We start from the raw sequence: 18843 nt of genomic DNA on the forward strand, positions 1-18843 counted from the left end.
TTTTACTCCATTTGTATTACACCCACATATCATAAACATTTAAATAATAGAAATCACAATGATCATGTCTTATTTCGCGTATTTATCTTTCTTTTTGTCATCTGCTTCTGAGAGTGTGCTCTGGATCGAAAACTAACGAGGCTTCATTAATAAGTATGTTGTTACATTCAAACATTTTACAACCGTTCTTGGCACCACATAGCTCATTTTTTTACATTTGTGTAACTGCAATTTCATAATATTGATACTATTTATGCATATGTGATGATAACATCTGTAAATTTGACGAAATGCTGTTATTCTTTCCTTAATTAAACAAAAATGACAGTCATTTGGTACCCCAGGTTTCCTGTTTTCGCCACTACGCACGCTGGCGTCGACTCATCCATCCCCTCCCATCACTTGCACCTGGCCAATAGGTTGGACAAATTGTTCAAACTGGTTAACGGCTCGACTCGGGAACCGTTAACGTGTTTTTTCTTCGCTTTCCCCCCCCCCTTTTCATTGAGAACTCGGTACGACAACATTTCATGGATGCGGTCGAAAATATGAATACGCTGCTCTGCCAAGTGGAGCGAATCGATACGCGCGTAGATAAGGGCGTATTCGGGATTAATTGACTTTTGCCAACTATATCAGTAGGTTGCGGCTGAAAAAGTAACTGGCGGTCCGATAATCGTGGAAACGCCTTCCGACAGAGTCCAGTTGTTGGTGTAATATGTCAAAACGATGGGCTTCAATGTAATGATTGCACTGGCATTACGAACGCGCACGTGGAATGTCACTCCTATGTGTGGACGAGAATGCAAATTACGACTGCGGATCGCGTACGAGCGACCTTGTGTCAAAGTCAATGCGGGAAAAGTGACGATGAAACTGCCGCTGATGTTCTTAACCGCTGCGAAACGTAATTTATTTCTATAAGTATATTCCTAATGGAGATTAAAACGTGAAAATGAATAAAGTGCATGAAAAATTTTATCGAGAAAAAAAAAAGAGCCAATATTTGATAAGCTAAACGGGTATTTATTAAAAGTTATGGGTATACGATTGTGGCAATTGCACCGATCCAAATGAATCGAGAGGAAATTAACTTATGCCTGAAAAAAAAACCTAATTGCAATTTTATGAATTCAAATGGCTGTTTATCAAGAGCCTCCGTGGTGAACGTAAAACGAGACTTATACAAAGCTCCCATGTCACAGCCGGTCTGCGAATGAAAATAACACAGAGTCCTCTCGCAATGAAATGCATTATCACGAGGCAAAGGGGGAATCTTCTCCTTTGATTTACGAAAATTGTAAATTACAAGCTCGTAAACGCGGTCTCGTTGGCGTGTTTAACGGCCGCGACTTCACGCGATGAGAATTACGTACTTTTACCGCTCGGCGCGTATAGGTATATATATATATATGAAATGTACACGCAACACGTCGCACGGCGCAATTGAAGCTCCCCGAGAACCAAACGAAAGTGAAACAACGCGTAAGATTAGTTGTGCGGTGAGTTTAATGGGCACACGTATCATACCGAGGGCCATTTGAGGCCGAAAAAAAGTAATCGTCCACCGCGAGTTGTTCTTTGGGTGAGTTTTCAGCGACGCTGCCTAAAGATAATATTGATCTTTGGGTTGTGAGGCGAACTTGCAAGTAGGTAGATGTAAAAAATATACCTGCATCGGAGAACAACAATGGTAATACAAAGATGTGCCTAAGCAGCGGCAACAAGAAGTTCTCTTTCGTTCTCAGACCCGATATGCATATTCCCCCGCATCACAAAGGCACTCGGGAAAAATAACGACTCGAGCCGAACGATGTAGGCTATCTGCATCGACCATCATCGCTTGTTTTCTCTTCTTCGTGACCGTACCGGAGTGTATAGGAGGTACCTTTCCGCCGAGGGTGTTACAAACGTCAGCGAGTCTCTCTCTCTCTTCTACAGGTCCTCCTCCTCGAGACCCTGATTTTATCTCTACATTTCATCCTGTGCGCGCACTCGTGCGCCAATACCTGCAATTGACGTATCCTCTCTCGGTAGCGTTTCAATGTACAGCATACCCAAATGCTCATCCTTTGCGCGGAAAACTCCGAGACGAGAAATTTCATCCCCCGCGTTAATTAACTATTCCCCCTCGACCTTATACTTACACTGGCAATAATATCTTTGACCATCAGCTCTGTACGCGTGCGCGCTCATCTTCCAGTTACGGCTGGGAAAGGTGCAAGCAAACGCATATGTAAGCCATGTGTATATATGTTGACCTGAAAACGACCCGCGTGACATGGTTCAGCAGAGTCAGAAGCGAGAGAATCGGATCGCCAAACTGTTGGCGCGACTTTTACAGAGAGCACGAGCGTGGGGTGCAGGGGGTTTCGGGGGGAATGGAAACTGTTACTGCATTGCAAATATTTGACTGCATATAAATGGTACGTGTAGGGGTACGGGTAACCACGATACGTACAGAGGAAATCGATGTATATCAAAATGAAAGACGATGGTCACGTCGATAGTGTCATCATCGGTCTCCCCCGGTGCTCTCCATCTCCCGTTCCCGCGTCACGAGCTATACCTCGCGAATTTCGCCGGCACCACTTGATATTACACACGTGCAGTATTCAAATGACACAGTGTGCATTATATACCTACGTGTCATGTGTGTTCTGTTACTGGCATAAGGTTGATTTATGTAGATCCCGGGGGAAGGGGGTTTCAACGCGAGAAGGGGACTCGGAGAATTATTTATTGTTTTTCGGAATGCTCCTATAAAACTCTGTTTACAAAAGATCGAACGACAACTCCCAGAGTCGAGGTTTGCTTCGCTCGTGGGATCGAATTTTATTTAACCATAGAATATCGTTATTTCAGCAGCCGATTCGACGAACGTGGCTACTACTTGCCGGTGATTTAACACGCAACGGTTGCACTACTTTGGTTTCGATGCACCAACAACGCTGGTCGCAACCAGCTCGAAAGCTCAAATAGTTTGCCCACGCACGAAATGTGAACGGTGGTTTTTGTAGTGCCGTTGACATGGTTTCCAACGGGTTTTTCACGAAAGTCGCGGTTGGAATTTTTTGCCCCGACTTCCCCCCTGTTGGACTCGACAACCAATGCGCATGTTTACACTATTTTCTACAAAACAATGCCACTTTCGTATACTTCCCTGCAATATTGGTTTATCTGCCGGCCGCAGGTATTCATTTATGCATTTTTTAGGACAAGTACAAGTAGTGAATATGTACAAATAACTACACTAAATTACTGTCCAAAACTAAAGCTCACTTTGATGAAACGCAACCACGTATTATGTCCCTTCGACATCCGTCAAAAAATGAATTTGTAGGGAGTGAATAAAACACACAGGAGAGCCCGTGGTGTACGAGGTGTAGGTCGAGAGGCGTATATATACGTCGTCCCACCTTAACTTCCATTCAGAGTCGATGGAAAAGGAAAAAAGCTAACGCGTTTCTAAAATGTGTCATACACTGAAACTCATGTTAGACTGGAGTGGTGCTCCATCCAGGCGCAAGCTCGTTAATTGGAAGCCAAGGGGCTTTAATGAGCGTAACGCCGCACTGCCTTACCGTGCAGTCTATTCATCGTCTACTCGGCGAAAACTAATTACCGCCGGTGAAACGGGAGAGGGAAAATCGATGCCGAGCTTCCGTGGATCGAAATTGTCGCGACGCGGAATCGGGGTCGATCGCGCACGAGGAGCTCGAGCTGATCTCGTACATGGGATTTCGCGACTCTTCTCCCTCTACTACGAAAGACGGGAGGTGAGAGAAAGGATTTATCACTCCGTGCTTGTGCAGATCGTGTCTAATTTATACGGAGTAACATAGGCAGTAGCAGCTCGAGTAGGGAAATTCCGAGGGAATCCGGGCTTCCGTTTGAGCGAGAGGAGAATTTTTTTTTCCCCCGATCAAGTGAGATTTTTTCCCCTGACAGCGACTGGATGGTGTACTGGAACTGAACGGCAATCGAAAGAGCTTTTTAGCCCGGCACCGTCGCGGAGCTTCCAGCCAATGGCGATGCCGAAAATCGTTCTCTTCTCTCTGAAAAAAAATTCTTTCGATCGGAAAAGCAACCCAATCAAACTACGTACACCACACCTGAAATCTCGAACTTTTCTATGCTTACTTCCATCGACTTGCACCGTACGATTTCATGAAAATGATCTCTCGGCTCTTCCCAGCATACGAACATAATTGACACGTGTCAAAAAAAAGCTCACTTGTCAAAGCATAAGTAGGTACTGTCTCAAAATAAGCACCACTAAACATCCTCCTCGGACCTACATAGCTACCGGTACCGATGAGTATCATCGAACATGCCGAAATTTGGCAAAAGGCAGTGCCGCTCAAGCTGTGCCTAAACTGCCGCCACGACGAAGCCATAAAAGGCGCGGGCGTTGGTCGGCCCACTTCTCTCCCTCCATCCTTCCTGCCTTCTCGTATATACTTATTTGTGCACGCACGCGGGATTTCGTTCTCTTACGTATATATACTCCCTGGCCGAAAATAGGCGCGTGGAGTCGGCGCATGCTCGTTTGATGTCTCTATACCGAGCTTGGCAGCAGCGGTAGAGCATCATTCCATTGACTCCTAAAACGTCTCTCAGATACTATACGAGCACCACCAATGTTGGCATTTTTTTACAATTTTTTCAGGCAAACGCATTAGATCCTATATGGAAGAAAAACATTCTTACTCGTTGCCAATCAACCACCATAAAATTAGTATTTTTATGTATTGTCGTGATTTTATAATTTGTCTTGTTCAATGATGCATTCATATGCCTTGTGGAAAATAATAATCCCACGTATCGTATTATCCACAATAATCCGTTCCCTAAAAAATGTATTTGTCTCCACATCGTCTAATACCGTCTTTCTGTTGAATGGAGATAATTACTTTGGTACTAACAGATTGGTAATTCCTTTTCATCAAGTATTGAACATGATCCGATGCCCATAATGTACATGCATCATACACTTGACCATGCTACGAGCGTTTCACTTGTCAGCCACGACAGGCTCTGGCGTTGATTTGCTTATATTCCCTTCACTGACGCGCCCGTACCTATTGGCATCCCTCAAATTTGCACCACCTCACGGGGATACCGATCGATCGATCTGATTGTTTGTCATCTTCCTCGTGGTTGTAACAAAACGTCACGACAATAATCCATACCTTGCATTTTAATAACAACCAAGCTCATTAATCAACGCGACGCGGTACCCGTATACTTTACGTCCTAGCACATTACAAAGTCAAGTAGTCGCTACTTCAACTCTCAATACCGGTGGATCGTTCATCATTTGCATAATTTGCAGCGAAAAGAAAAAACGAAAGAGAGCGAGAGAGAGGAGGAAAAAGCGTGCTCGCGCGAGCAGGGCCTTACGGTATCTATAAATTTCAGGTCAGAGGCTGGTTACGTAAATAAAATATAAAACACACATACGAAAAGTAACGGCACAGCACCGGCTCTCTCTCGGGGGGCCCACCACCGCGTAGGTATACATACATGCAACACGTAACCAACTGCACAAGAGCGCACGTGAAAGCAGTATATATATATATGTATATACATACATATCGCTCGTCGTCGGGGTTACGGTCCTCATCCTTCTCCACCACCTTCTCTTCCTCGAGGACTGTAAAGTGTACTATAGCTTGATAAACGATCGAACCGTGGCTTCCTCCTTTTTTTTTCTTCCCCAGTGACAATTATTGGCGAAGAAACGACAATGGTTTTTATTACAACTTTCCCGCGCGTGCGGCGAGCGTGTGTCGCTTGTCCTCGTAATTGGCGAAAAATGACGTAGTTTGAGGCACGTATACGTTCATAATATGTGCACGCTTTGGTCTGCTGGTGCGCTGAATTGATCCTTACGACTTGTATGGATTTTTACTTTTCCCGGTTATTTAGAAAGTTACGTGCAAATAATAACATTCGCGACTATCTGACCGCACAATTGAAGGATCTTTCATTTTTTTTCCCCCTCTCCATTCCAATGTCAAATTAGCGTGGATGTTTTTTTTTTTAAATTGTGCAATTTAATGCCGTTATTGCGACGACAAAGTACACAAGTAACGAGAGACTTTGGCTGAATGGCCCCTATTATATTTGCCGAGTTTAACAGCCACGTCAATTAAATCGATCTTTTTCTTTTGCCACTGCAACTTTTCGTGTAGCCTCTGGCGCACGAGTCGGAGTTGTGTTTGACAACCAGGTGGTCAACAGAATTTTACAACGTACAACGATCAAGTAAACTTGAAATTTTTATCATTCAAAAATATGTGAAGTTTGACGTTTCGTATACTTATTGGCAGGAGATTTGATGCCAAAATACACCGTTTGAAACTATACAAGGGCAAGTGGGACGCAGTGCTTTTCTCTGCTTCTCTCGCGGTTTTTCCCCGAATGAGTCAAAAGATCAAGAAAGCGAGGCAGGGAAAAGCTTCGGGCTCTCTTTGTTCGTCGGCCACAAATTGCTAGTTCCGGTGTTTACTTTTGCCAGAACGAGCTGTTCAACGCTGCAAAAACAAGACCCGCCTCTATTCCTGCTGCTGCCCCTTGCTCGCGAAGTGCCTTTAGAATCGCGTGCCAACTCACATTTCGTTTCAGATGATTTGCAAGCCGGGTTTTTGAAAAACACGAGCGACTGTCGCTAATAATAGAGCTGTAGATTTCTCCGCCAAGAAACACATCAATTTTTTTTTATAAATGAAGAGTCGAATCGATAAAAACTTGTCCATTATGCCTCAGGGTGTATTGATAGGTAAAAGCCATCGGCATTAGCGTCCAATTTACACCTAAAAAGTCGAGGGCCATTTTCCTATCACACCATCATCTCCTACGAGCCTCCCAATCGTCTTTTTCCCTGGGGAAAAGCAAACAACAATAGCCGTAGACGTCCAGGGAAATAACAGGTTGCGGGTGGATCCCACGAGTCGAGGGACACGTGAAAGAAGTTGAAAGGAGGCCAAGCTCATTTCACACCCTCGCTCCGCCTCGGCCGATGCACGTACACATGTACGGCGACGTGCACTATTGATTTGATAAACTCATATACAAGTAGAATTCGCATACAAAACCGTGTCTGGTGCTTTTATGCGATTGTCATCTTCTTTTGGAAACCAAATTGATTCCCTTTGGATTTTAGGGAAGTAAAAATTGGCACAGCGCTAATCGCGTGGATTATACATAATAATATACTGACCATCCACAAGAAAGTATATATGTATACACGTGTCTTTAATCGAGTATCAAACAGTGTCAAGAGGACGTACTTTATGGAAGCGCAGCGAAACGTGAACGTGTATTATATTGTACACAGGAGCAGAGCCTCCTTTATTCGCGAAAGGGTCAATGGGATGTGTAGTCTCGTGGGTGGATGGCCGACGACGACAACGACGGAGATAAAAAAAAAAAAAAAAAAAAGTCTGCCGGCTCTTTATTCCGGAAGGGGGTCGCGAGACACGCGGCGATTCAGGACAGTGCAATTAAGGCTCTCGTACGTGCAACATACAGCCCACGCTCGCGGTAGTTGTTAATTTTACTTTTTATCCGTTATTTTTCTCTTGGGCTTTTTTTTTTCTGTCCCCCTCCCCAACTTCGCACATTACGGAGTTAACGTCGCTGGAAGGAGGTATAGCGTCGATGCATGAATCATTGGGATGCGCTCGCGAGACTTTAAACGGGATTTGGTGACGTTAAAGGCTTCGATGGGGGCCCGCGGTATAATCTCCATTTACGGAGGCAAGGGGGAAAAAGGTACACTGCTTTCCGTTATAATAAATCGACTCCTCATTCACGTGTACCACGCGCAAAGTATAAAACACTTTTTGAAAGAAAATATATATTATAATCGTGATGGCTTGTCTCTCTAAAAAGTGACGTACGAGCATTAATTGTACATCATCGTGAATTATAAACTTACTCCCTCCAACTACTTATGAAAAAAAAACAAAGCTGCACGATCCTTCACTCAGTACGAGATGAAGCTCGTAAAAGTTACAGTTATGATGGAGGAAACTTTAGTCAGTATCGGGTACTTTAAGATTATGCTTTTAAGCTATTAATGAACACGAAACACTTAATAAATAATGCACGATTCAGTCAAGCTTCACATCTCTCAGACATATGTTTAATTGTGGTATGCACTTCAAATTCCTAAAATTCATAGGTTATCGAGCAATTAAATACTCTTTTATCAAGCCAACAGATGTATCCTTAAGGGCATAGTCATTTTCAACATGATTTTGTTACGTTTACAGGATAAGAAGTAGTATTTTCACCCTACAAAGAGTGCAAAGATATGGCATTGATGCAATATAAAATACAATGGATGAAAAAAAAACTTCAGTCTTGAACGAACCTGGGCACTTTCCCATGGGGTTGTTGTGTATACACATATAAACCAAAAGATATCTCCGCGCGATGCAGGCTTTCGCGATTTTCGTCAAACAATATGAGCCGCCCGTAAGTGATTCCGCCGACGGTAAACAAGGCGTCATTTTCGTTGGCGGTTAGCCGATAAAATCGAGACCCAAGAGCCATCATTTACATTATGCGCTCTTTCCCTATTCATTCCCAAAGAGAGAGAGAACAATGCACGTATATATACACACGTACACTCGTGGACTCTGTGTGTTTTATGTGGCAGGCCGAATATTTTTTTATCATTCGAGCTCTTTTGTCGCTCGTTTTGTACAACTGTATACACGTCTGTAAAAGTGTACTTTCACCCGGTGTGCATACACGTATCATCATGCGGGTACGACCATAAAAAGGGACTTTTTGGCACGGATATGGATGCATATGACCTCTCGAATGACGAACCAGGTCAAAGAGAGGAATCCGTCCGTGTGGTCATTTATATGCGTATACGCAATCATAAAATTGTCCTCGTTTGAACGGAACTCGCATAAATGCATGGTAAAAACGGGTCATCCGATCGTTTGTGCGATATGCTGGATCGACTGGTTCCTCTGCTCCCACATTTTATCAATTTCAGAAGCTGGTACACCACGTCGGATCAATACCACCGCGACGACCGGCTGGACGATGGTGTTAAAAAAAATACAGCAACCTTTAACACCGAGAGAGGAGGGGACCGACTCGGTGTACCCAAACGAGCAAGCTCCCCGACAATGGATCATCGCGCCCGGGAAAAGCTCGCCGATGGGCGTGTATATCGCGGTAATAAAATTTAAATGACAATATCGCTGTCCGCGCACGAAGCTCGTATATATACGCACATACAGACGATGTAATACTCACGCAGCAACGAAGCGCAAGACTGATCGGTATATCGAGTACAGAGAGGAGGGGGGCAAAAAACGCACAAGGGTACATATACAACACAGAGATTTTTATTTGACACTCGCAGGCGGGAAACCCATATGCGTTGTTAATATACCCATCGATCAAAGACGTATAGGTAGGTGTATGCACGGGCCGCCACCCACACGCTGCACATGACCGATTATCATTGTACACCGACGTATCTACGTACGTATGCATAAAGGTGGACGTGGGCGGTAGTCGAGGTACCGCTACCCGCCCCCGCGTCGTCACCGCGTTATAATTGTGCGCGTCTAAGCATCGCTGTAGTGTTATCTACACATGACTATAATATGTTCTCGAGAGCAAATGCATTATACTAACACCCTGACCCCAACGGCGCGGCAACGGTTTCGCGACATCAGTCGTTTGTCAAACGTGTCTTGGCTTGGTTGTTCCAACCTGTTTGATCGATCGGTTTTCCGATTCGAAACAAAACAGATATTGCTCTCGTTTTTCTTTGCGACTGCTTTTGCGTGAAAAAATAAGTGCAAGGATCGAGAGTTAGGGATCGGCCACTACCGCTAAACTTCAAAAGTTGCTTGATCTTAGATAAAATACATCTTTTCACATACTCGTAAGTACGTTCGAGAAAACAGATAACGATTATCGCGCCGTAAGAGCGTATATATACGGATTAATTTATATATAGTCGAGGGAATCTGCGATAAGTAACTTGATGACAACTCCCCGCGATATCCCGACCGAATTATATTCATCGTCGCTCAAATCGTTTCCTATAAGCTGTATAGTTGCCGTCGCGCGATAATGTGCATTTTCCCGGCCGCTGCAGTATACCGTGTCTCGGAAAACGCGCTCTGACGTGTAACTATGTTTAAGTATATATAAACACACATATTTTTGCATGTACGTACGAGCTCACGGACTTTCTCTTTTCGCCGGACGAACACGTGTTTTCCGCGTTAAATCATCTCGTAATCGGCCTCTCTCTCATCTGAGCGGAAAACACGTTACAGAGACGATAATGCGCTCAACGCGCTGTTACAATCGATGCGTTCAATTAACAAGAACGGCTCGACAGACGGAGGCAAAGAGAGAGAGAGAGACCGATCTTTAATGAGATTGCGGTGAGGCTGCCGTGTATGGGGAGGAAAAGAAAGAAATTAACATTTTCACGACTATGCTGTATATATATACGTCAGCTGATGCGGGGCTTCGCGTGTGTTTATTTGTGTGCACGATCGTTTGTTTTTACCCCCCCCCCCCCGGCACACTGTGTATTTATGTACATGCGAGTGCGTTACGTCCGATAATAGGTACCGAGAGCTTTTTTTTTTTTTTTTTTTTTTTTTTTTTTCAGGGCGTCCACGTGGAAACAACCGTATATCGACACTTGAAGCGCGCCGATTACACGAAAGCGAGTGTTTGCATGTTAACGCGCGCCTATCTCGTACACCTATTCTCAACTTTCTAGCCGTAAAATCAACATATTCGTTTTATCGCCTCGTATGAAATTTTACGAGCTTTTTTGTTCCTTTATCGACTTGGGCATCAACCGAAAAAAAAAAAAAAAAAAAAAAAAAAAAAAATTATTCTCATCGTACTTCAATGTACATAAAACTTTACTTTGGATTTCATGCAATGTGTTATACCGCGGGTAAGCATAGGTATATCTGAAATCATCCGTAGAGAAAATGATGGATTTGTACATCCAATGTAAACCAATATCCCCCTCATTTGAGCGTTATGGTCGTCTCGTACGTATATATATGTAACCAATACGCGCTTGCAAACGCGAAACTCGATAGCCATATACACATACGATACGATATGCGCTGTATAGTTGCAGCAAAAAGATTAATAACGCGTGTAACGCAACGATACGAGAGAAGAGAGGAGGGGACTTACCACATGGCCTGTACGGAGACTGGCTTGAAGATGTGCTGACAACCGCAGACGCTGACACTAAAGCCTCTGTAACAAAAGAAAAAAAAAGCCGGAAATTAGCATCGCAGTTCTCCCATGTGTTGCATAATAGTATATATATAGTCATTGCATTCACAAGAGGGACTCGTATGAACGCGTGTTATCACATCTTGAACATATTTTTTGTGTGTGCATTCAACTTCTTGTTTGAAATAATTGAGTTCATCGACACACCGTGTGTCTGACCACACGCTGAACTGATCTACTGACACGTGAATAACCACTGGTTTTTTTTCTTTTTTTTTTAAATAGTGGATAATAAAACTGAACTTTCATTTGATTGAACTTAATTAATCACAGGTGAGCTTCTTGCATTGATGATAAAGTAACAATACGCACGACCATCGGCTTAAAAATAACCCGTCAGCCGTGCTACACGTCTTACAGCCAGATGACTCGTCACGTAAGCTGCGATCCAACGCAGTGGTGCCGAATGTAATGTAATAGCCACTTCTATGCTATACCACGTGTAGGCAGCTGCTGAAAATTTTTTAATTTTCCACATTCATGCATGTATCGGAAGGTTACCTTCACCCCTTTGATTGGCTCAGTTTAGTATCGCACACGGGCACGCGCTCGCAAAACAAACCGGAGTTGGCCAGCCATCTGCGGAAAACCGATACTCGTATACCGCGCGAGAGATTATCTCCTCGGATGGGAGCACAGGCAGAGAAGACACGCTTTGTACGTGTGTGTGTGTGTGTGTGACTATTTGCTTGCACGTTTCGTGATTTGCGGCTATAAAAGTTGCAAACGGTGAAAACGCGTGTCGCTGTAATTACATTAAATCAGAGCTCGATACGTTGGCTCGAGGACTGCGGTGTAATCATCCCGATAGGATCGCGACTGTATTGCCACGGAGCTCGGCGCGAGAGACGGTAAGTAGGTGTATACAGATCGAGGAATGCAAGTATCGGACTCTCTCGTTAGAACCGCTTAACTGTTACTGTTGCGCCGATGAAATTAAACACCACGGCCCTTTCGGTACGTCTATTTACAAATAACATTTAAAATCGGCCAAACTGCTTTTCGCTTCTTAACGATTAGAGTATAGCTTTTACCCATTGGAATTTCAAAATTGGACCATTAAGTATGCATGCCCTCGAGTAAGTATACTTGCAAAGGGTTCGGTAACAAAATATACGTATATACACGTTGAATTGTAATTTTCGTGACGAAAACAACCGTGTAGTATCTCTCTTGGAGTTATAATTTCCACCTCTCTCCGTTTTAATTGAATTAAAATAATTGACAGCACGCGCGCACCCATCACAGCTGAAAACACCTGTGCGAGTACAAACAGCGCCATGGGTCGCTCGCGAAGCACGATGAGATGGGAGAAAGGCAAGGGGGGGGGGGTGACATTCATCGCTCATCGCCTTTGGCCCGCATCTTCGCGATCCTCAAAAAAGGAGGTGGTCCGGCTGGCCGCGCTTACCGCATCGAAAGGCGATGGCCAAGAGTTACGCGTACGCCATCACGTAAGGAGAGAAAGAAAGAAAGGAAGGCGAGTGCTGCTGCCACCGCTCGCACGATGGGCCGAGAGAGGCTCAGCTCGCGGGTCATCGACACCGGAGGAACGCAAACTACTGCACGGCACTTGTTCATTTTCCTCCATCTCCTGCTTCTCCTCTCCGTTAAAACTTATTCCCAGTCCTTGTTTCCATTCTCCCCCTCCGAGCTCGCTCCTCTTTCTTTTTTTCTTCTTCAACTCGTCGCCACGGCTTATCTATAACCTCGAGACTCTATATAATATATCATGCAGAACTTGGATTCACGCTCTAGGCAGTGATATGCGTTGTACATCAAAGGTTTACGTATTATCGTATACAAATCATTCAAATGCCCCAAAAATCAAATGTGACTTGCTCGAGCTCACCATATAATATATGCATGTGTACGTAAACATCAAAGCAACGTATAACACTGTGTATAAATATACAGAGAGATGTCAAAAGCAACAAATTCTCAGCTGTCTCATCAAACCCGGCTGTTACTACTGATTTTCAATCGGCGCGTTTCCTTCTTGATTTAATTTGCCCGCGCTTGAAACAAACGACTCCTCTGGCTCCTCTGCGGCACAGACGTAAGAGTATAAATATATACAATCCCTTTGCTCAGCTACTGTATAAATATTAACTATACATATATACAATATACACCCCGTTCCCTCCAATCGCGCTTTTCCATTATATACGCTCTCCGAGCAATCGGCTCAATCAGCTGTCTCGCCGTCCTCGAATTGCGCACTCGACGTGTAATGTAAGGGGATATACCTATACTCGGCTGGTGCACAACTATACGACGCTGTACCGGGCTACCATAGGCACATATCCTACGAAGGTGTCGTCACTGTACGAGCACTCGCTCCTCTGAATAGACGTGGCTGCGTTTTGTGCACATACGCTACTCTTGAATACATGTCCCATTTGTCCGTCGATTTATCTTTGATACCCCGGAGAGCAGCGTATAGGTACACAGATTGAGAGCGTTACAAGAGAGAGCAACTAGCCGCTGCGTCGCCGATTATCGAACCGGGTACAACACTTCCTGCGTGTCTTTTATTTTTTTTATTTCATAATTGAACGCGGAGAGGAGAGAGGCTTACTTACGGCCGCGAGTGAAAGTCCATTGTTCGCTTGATTTCCGTCGCCGCCCGACCGGCCCAAATGGCTCGCCCGAAACGTTAATGCGCTTGGATGTGTGCGTCGCGCGTGCATTGTGTCGATCATTTTTCCATCGTCTCCCGTGTGTATGTGTGTGTGCGGGCGAGAAGCGAATATTGTAAAAAAACGAGAAACAAAGAAAAATATTAGGCGACGCTAATGTATGCCGGCGCGTGTTCTATCATTGGCGTACTGTGCACGCGACGTCGAAGTTGCGAGCGCCTCTCCAATTGATTTCGATCCACGGATTCGATTGTATTAGGGAACTTCTCGAAATTGTCCTTCTCTTACAACAGAGTAAGTACAGCGTGGAAAGTAAATTTGCACTTGCATTAGCTGCCGATGGCCCGCTTATTTTCAATCGGCTATGGCTATAGAATCTCGAATTTCTCATCATCAGCATCATCATTGTTGTTGTTATTGTTCAAGTCATTGTTTCGAGGCGGCGAGCGAGTATATCAGGCAGAGTTGTACCGTGCGCATCTCGTATTTCATCCGGCTGACTCTCGCTTCTACGATTATAGACGCGGCGTGTTGCTTTTTCGCGACTGTTTATACCTCCATCTTATCTCCGCTCTGTCCTATATACGTTTGCGGTGGACGATCGTCCGATTACCAAAATACACTATTTCTTTTTCTCGATAGCGAATATGTACCGTAATGGGTTACGTGTGTGGTTGTGGAAACAAAAAAATTTTTAAAAAAACGAGTAGACGGGGCTTTGAGTTCTCCGATTTTTCCCACAGTAATTTTTTCCAGGAACGAGCGCGTGCGAGTGTAATGAAGGCTCGCGTGCGTCCATTGTCGCGTGTGTGACAAAAGAAAATCCGCGGCCCTTGCGAGTTTTAACCCATAGGTCAAGTAGCGGTGTCGACAAAGCGAGTGCGCGCTACTCCGTCATAGCTGTACGTGCGCTTTGGGCGCTTATTTTCTTCTTTGCGCGCGCGCACGAAATTCCGGAGAAAGAAGGATAAAGGAACAACAACAACAACAACAACAAAATGATTCTCCGAAAAGGTGAAAAAAAGCGAGAGAAAAATTATTTTTACCCTCTCCCAACGGTCCTGTGGAAATTATGGACCGAGCGATGTATTCTTTAATGACTCTTTGGTAAAAGAAAATCCCGCGCTTCGGGGATTTTAATGACATCGCTTTGTGCGACGGAGAGCGAAATAAAGGTTTAAGAGCCATTTCGCTGATTTCTTTCTTTTTTTCTTTCATTTTGAGCGTGCAATTACGTAACAACCCGAGATACGTTGACATTAATTTTACAACAAACGAAGGTTGGACTTTTTTTCTTTTTTTTTTAACGGCGATTAAACGATTACATTCCGTCCATTTGCGAAGTAATAAAATAATCATCGTCGGCTTATTGATACGTAAATTACACCGGTACTCCGGGGCTCTGTTAATTTTAATGAGCCTTAATCGGCACCGCGAGAATTCATCCCGGCAGCGACTCGTCAAACATTGACAATCCAATCATCCGGTCTGTGCACATACGTATAATATTTACACCCTGATGGGCATAAAAATTTTACAGCACGTGGAAACAGCAACGTTTTTAACATTCCCCCTTCGTCCTGTAATTATACACGTGCCTCGGCCACGGGTGAATTACACCTCGAGGCCCCTCCCAAAAAAGGTACACATTCCGTGAATTATGAGAGACTCGCAGTTTGGAATAATAATCGCGACAATGAAGCAACGGTATATACCCACACACGTTGGAACAAGCATTACGCAACTGTACTAGTCTTCCAGCGCACTTGAGCCGGCAATTAAGACGAGAGAATGGAGGAGGCAGAGCGGTTTTCGTGTGTAATGTCCCCGAGACAACTCGCCCGCCGCGCGTCGTCTCCATAATGACTTGCATCCTCGATCGCGAAAAAGCGGCAGCCGGAGGGAGAAAGGCCTCCCGCGCTGATTCATCGTCTTCGAAACGGAGAGTGTGCGCCGCCACTAGCTCCGTGCGGATGATTTTCAATTTTCTAATCGGCGCTGCTCGGCTTCCATTAGGATCATAATACACATTGTGCTGTTGCTTCGCTCGCGCGTGTTGCGCAAACTGTGCGTCCAAGCTGTGTACATTTACGTACTACACGCGGAAGCGAATTCAGACTCTCTTTCTCTCGAGTCTATCTGCCTCTCAAGTGGTTAAGTGCTCTGGCGTTGCGTTGCCTCTGATGTCTGTGAGGATTTCTTTTCTTTTTTTTGTTTTTTTTTTTGTTTGAGGCTTCTGTGTGTGAAATGTGATTGCGTAAAAAGCCCTTTTCAATGCTAATGACGCTCAATTTGGGCGATTCGGGTATTATTTCGGATCGGCCGTTTCAAAGGATTGTCCGACAATCGGTGTAAACTTATCTTGAATTGGATTACGTTGAGAGATTCATAACCCGCTGTTACGCGTAATGTCTATTTCATTAGACGTTTGCGAAAGCGCTTCTTCCTTCCGGGTCATTGATACATGGTAATTGTAAGGTCTGCTTTACAAAAAAAAGAAAGGGCAAGTGTGTAATCGTCCCACGATTCACGCGGCTCGTTCCCCTCGTGTGTATCAAACTTAATTAATACCGAAGCTAAAATTTATTGCAAAGCGTTTGCTATACGTGCACACGTGTGAGAGGAAAAAGTGTATTATACCGTGGTTCGCAGTCGTAAAGCCACAGCCGATGTAAAAAAGCAACTAAATCTCCCCCCGTCGATCGGACGCTGAGGTGCACGAGCGCGCGATAATGGCCATTAAAACGTCCAAAAGGCCGCAAACTAACGAAAGCAAAAGCAGATACGACGCAATTGACCATAAAGTGTAACTTTCTATCGACCAACAGCGGTGAGTATCTGTAGTAGCTGACGATGATTGGCGATCGGTATACCGGTGCCTCCGGATTTTCCGATGCTTTGTAAGCCAGTAGGTGTACGCAGGGGCAAGTATGACTTTTCGCGAATAAGATTGAAAACGCTCGTCGAGAGCTTCTGTATCTGCACGGGAAAATCGAGAGACAAAAGGGAGAAAGCAACGAAAGTGTGACGTGCACATCTCGGAGCTTCGGTTTGGAAATATATACTCATGTCTGATTGTCAATGTTTCGAATCTGTGGAGACTCCATCCTGCTAATCCAGTACCGATATACTCAACAGGGATGGTATTAACTTCCGCACTCCTCATCCGTACGAAAGGAGACTAAAAAATTGTTTGTTTTTTTCACGGTCGAGTGACATCGGTGAAAAAAAAAAATCCAAACCGAATAATGTATACCAAACGTAATAGCTCCCCCCGTGGCGTAATATCTCTTACCCAAAATCTGCATATATTTAACGTACGGTATACGTATAATGCCTTCGGAGGGAGGGAGCGAGCCATTACGGGGATCCCGGAAATTTTATCACGTGCGGCTTATCGCGGTTTCCCGATCGCCCGCGTGGGTGTGTATATGCAGCGTCAAACACGCGTCCCCGCGGCTACCGTCGAAGAGAAAGGAGAGAGATAAAAAAAAAAGGGCCATTCCGGGCCGCTGTCGCGAAAAGTCTCGGCGGTAATTGCCTACAGTGGCCGTCACGCGAGCGCACGCTCGCCTATGTATATTGACGGGGTGTGCAATTAAACCGCACGAGTGCGCTACACTTCCGACGATAAGGCTATTGAACCAAAAACGTCGCCTGCTGCCGACTACTGTTTTTTTTTCTCTCATTTTTTGCTTATCCAGTGTGCGGGATCGCCGAGTTTTCTTGTGCCCCAGCGTGTTTGATTATCATTTCCAGATAATAGTTATTTCCAATATTATTATATTAATATTTTATTTATAATTACCGTTAAATTGAAAGAAAAAAAAAATGCGGTTTACATGGGTATACGGAGAGAAAAAAAAAAGGGTTAAAAATGATCAGAGTAGATCTCCATACACCTGTGTATCGCGAAGTAATCTCCATTCGCTCTGTCGGTTAATAAGTTGGCCGTTACTCCAAAAGGAGCAGAAAAAATGACGAGTCTCGTGATATCTTGCAGCAAACCCTCAATCTGGCGATTAATTGCCCGACCGGAGTACCGGAGATCCATTTAAATTTATGTAATCTCGGGCAGATAGTCCTCAACGACTTCCTGCACACCGTTGCACGAGTCTTCGAACGAGCACGTGGGGAAGAAAAAAGAAAAGAAAAAAAAATGAAAAAACTCACCCATCGCCGTCCAGAGTGATGGCAGTGTCGGCGAGTACTCGCAGGACCAGTCCGACGGTGGCGCGGTCGTTGCAGTCGATCCCGAGTAGGCAGCTCTCCTCGGCGTCCTGGCGGCCCGTGCACGACACCACCACCAAGTAGCGCGTGCGGCCCGGGTGAACCGATTCCAGCTTCACCGCCTGCAACAGCAAAAATACACAACGATTAGCTCATTCTCGTTGTCGACGCATCGCCACCAACATCACATTTTTTATTTTTTTTAATTTTCCACAACAATTAATGTGGATGTAAAGAAAAAATTAACTGTGTACTGCTTCATCTGGGATAAAAAAATAAAAATCATTACCCAACGAAAAATACACGCGTTACGGTACAAGATCTAAGAGCACCAGCTCGTCTCCATAACGACATCGTTAGGAGACCCGAGAAGATGAGAAGGGAAGCAAGGGGGGGGGGGTCGAAACAAACGGCGCAACTAGGCGCAACACAGCGGACTGCCGAGAATCGCCGGTTCTAAATCCTCCCTAAGGGTCCAGCCTCCTCCTCCTCCTCCTATTTTATGTTTTTTATTTGTATTTTTTTTGTCCGGCTTCTTCTCGGAGTTGAAACGCAATCGTCATAAATCAGTCGAAGCGCGGAAACCACGAGAGCTGGGAAGGCCTCTGTTGCTCCCGCGATCGTTCGGTAAATCAAGATTCAA

General features: G+C 44.7%; 1 protein-coding gene across 4 annotated transcripts in view; it reads right to left on the reverse strand.

The window, feature by feature from the left end:
• Positions 1-18843, reverse strand: part of ssh (Protein phosphatase Slingshot) — a 151940-nt gene that overhangs the window by 24591 nt on the left and 108506 nt on the right. For all 4 annotated transcript variants that reach the window (XM_089593334.1, XM_014360102.2, XM_014360103.2 and 1 more), the window contains 2 exons: positions 18144-18322; positions 11224-11289 (listed from right to left, as the gene is read on the reverse strand). In XM_089593334.1, coding sequence (XP_089449460.1) covers positions 11224-11289; positions 18144-18322 — 245 coding nt within the window. The remainder of the gene's footprint in view (positions 1-11223; positions 11290-18143; positions 18323-18843) is intronic.

This window comes from Copidosoma floridanum, unplaced genomic scaffold (genome assembly GCF_036245765.1).
Source record: "Copidosoma floridanum isolate Cflo_tuat_1 unplaced genomic scaffold, Cflo_Japanese_pri ptg000019l, whole genome shotgun sequence".
NCBI lineage: Eukaryota > Metazoa > Arthropoda > Insecta > Hymenoptera > Encyrtidae > Copidosoma > Copidosoma floridanum.